The 1,842-nt window shown below is 33.3% G+C and overlaps 1 protein-coding gene across 1 annotated transcript in view; it reads right to left on the bottom strand.

The window, feature by feature from the left end:
* Nucleotides 1-1,842, bottom strand: part of USP45 (ubiquitin specific peptidase 45) — a 78,397-nt gene that overhangs the window by 42,941 nt on the left and 33,614 nt on the right. Inside the window, exon 9 of the mRNA XM_011956453.1 lies at nucleotides 795-925. Within this exon, the coding sequence (XP_011811843.1) occupies nucleotides 795-925 (131 nt within the window). The remainder of the gene's footprint in view (nucleotides 1-794; nucleotides 926-1,842) is intronic.

Genomic DNA, 1,842 nt, shown 5'->3' with positions numbered 1-1,842 from the left:
AATATACACTAAGCCCTCTATTTTGGACTATATATAAAAATCACGGCATTCATTACTAGTTTTAATTAAAATGAGATTTTAAAGTCTATAAATATGCAAAAATACAAGCTCATATTCAAATAATTTTCCTTCTACATATTTCAGTAATTGTGGACTGGACTGGCTTGTGAGTTCCATGAGGACAGGGCGCATTTGTGATGCAATATACATTGTGTATCCCTGAATTCTAGCAAGTAACTCATAAAAAGCAATCTCTGAATTTTTTATATAAATGAATACATGAATGCATTAAAGTCCAGTCAGTTCCTCTATGTGTTTATTTCCAGACACATAAGGATTTCGTTTTTAAACATACTGTAATACCTTGAGAAATTCACTTAAACTCTACTTGCCTCACAGCTCATCTTTTAAAATAAGAAAGCTAGGTTAGATGATCTTACAGTACTTTCTAGATTTTACAACTCTATGATTTTCTTCCTTTATGGTATTACAACAAAGGCATCCAAGTCAGGACAGACCTCTATTTGATTCTCAGCTTTTCACTCAGACTAGGTGAGCCATTTAATTTCTGTGTCTCCATTTCCTTATATATGAGGATAATCTGCTTCTTCCGAGGACTGAGATATAATTTTCATAAAGCATAGAGCTGCAACTAATAAATGTTAGTTCTTTCTCTTGATAGTCTGGGCAGTAATAGCAAAGCTACAGTAAGAATGACTATTCACGTTAAGTGATAAATACATTAGTATTTTGTAACTCATAATTACTTATATTAAAAATGTAGATGCACCCACTTCTGACAAAGCTGGTTAAAAAGAACGTTAGGAGAAAGTGGTCCTTTTTCAGTCTCCTTCATGCTGTGAAGAAACAGGAACAAGGCTGAGGTCAGTGGTCCAGGCCTTGAAAGTTCCACCACTAACGGGTCCTTTAAAAACATGATCAACTTTATGTCAGAAATGTACAGTTTAAAAATAACATACTAAAAATCTCAGTTACACTCTGCTTAAATAATAGCAACTAAATTCCCCCAATTGTATTAAGAAACTTTATTATTTCATAAATAAAATGAATATATAAAAATGGAAAACAGAATACCTGCCTTGAAAAACACAGGTATTTTCATATCCTCTGCCCTTTGCTTAATAAAACTATTAGCTCGAATAATATCACCAATCTTTAGTTGCTTGTCACTGTCCTTTAATGTACTCTCCTATAAAATCGCTAATCTGCTTAATATTTGTACCACTCCACAAATAATTGTACATTATTAAATGATCGTACATTATTTAATAATGTACGATTATTTGTGTATGATGTATGATTGCTTATACAACTTTCTTTTCCCCATATATTTTACTAGTCAAATAATAATGTGGAATCATGTGACAAAATCAGCATAACATCTCCCTCTTTTAAAGGGGAGAGACATAAAGCCTGACAAAAGCAGCTAACATTGGGTGAAGGATTAACCCATTTAATTCTAGAATTTTTTTTCCCCTAGAGATCTGGTTTCTAAAGTATTATCCCCACCAATAACACTTTCTCCTAAAGGACAAGAAAAAGAAAGCAGATCCCAAATATAAACTCGGGACATTAAAGAATGTTATCTCTAAGACAACTACTGAATATGTTTTCCTATTCCTATATTCATGAAATAACTGTTACATATGTATTTCATACCCACTATCCTTAAAAATCCACTATCATCACAGGAAGGACAGGCTATAATTTTCCATAGCTTTTTTTGTTTTTTGTTTTTTTTAAGAAACAGGGTTGCCCAGGCTGGTCTTGAACTCCTAAGGCTCAAGCAATGCCCCCGCCTCGGCCTCCCAAGTAGCTGGG

Source organism: Colobus angolensis, unplaced genomic scaffold (genome assembly GCF_000951035.1).
Source record: "Colobus angolensis palliatus isolate OR3802 unplaced genomic scaffold, Cang.pa_1.0 Scaffold418, whole genome shotgun sequence".
NCBI lineage: Eukaryota > Metazoa > Chordata > Mammalia > Primates > Cercopithecidae > Colobus > Colobus angolensis.
Note: the sequence above shows the minus strand (reverse complement) of the source record. Positions and strands in the feature narration are given on the sequence as shown.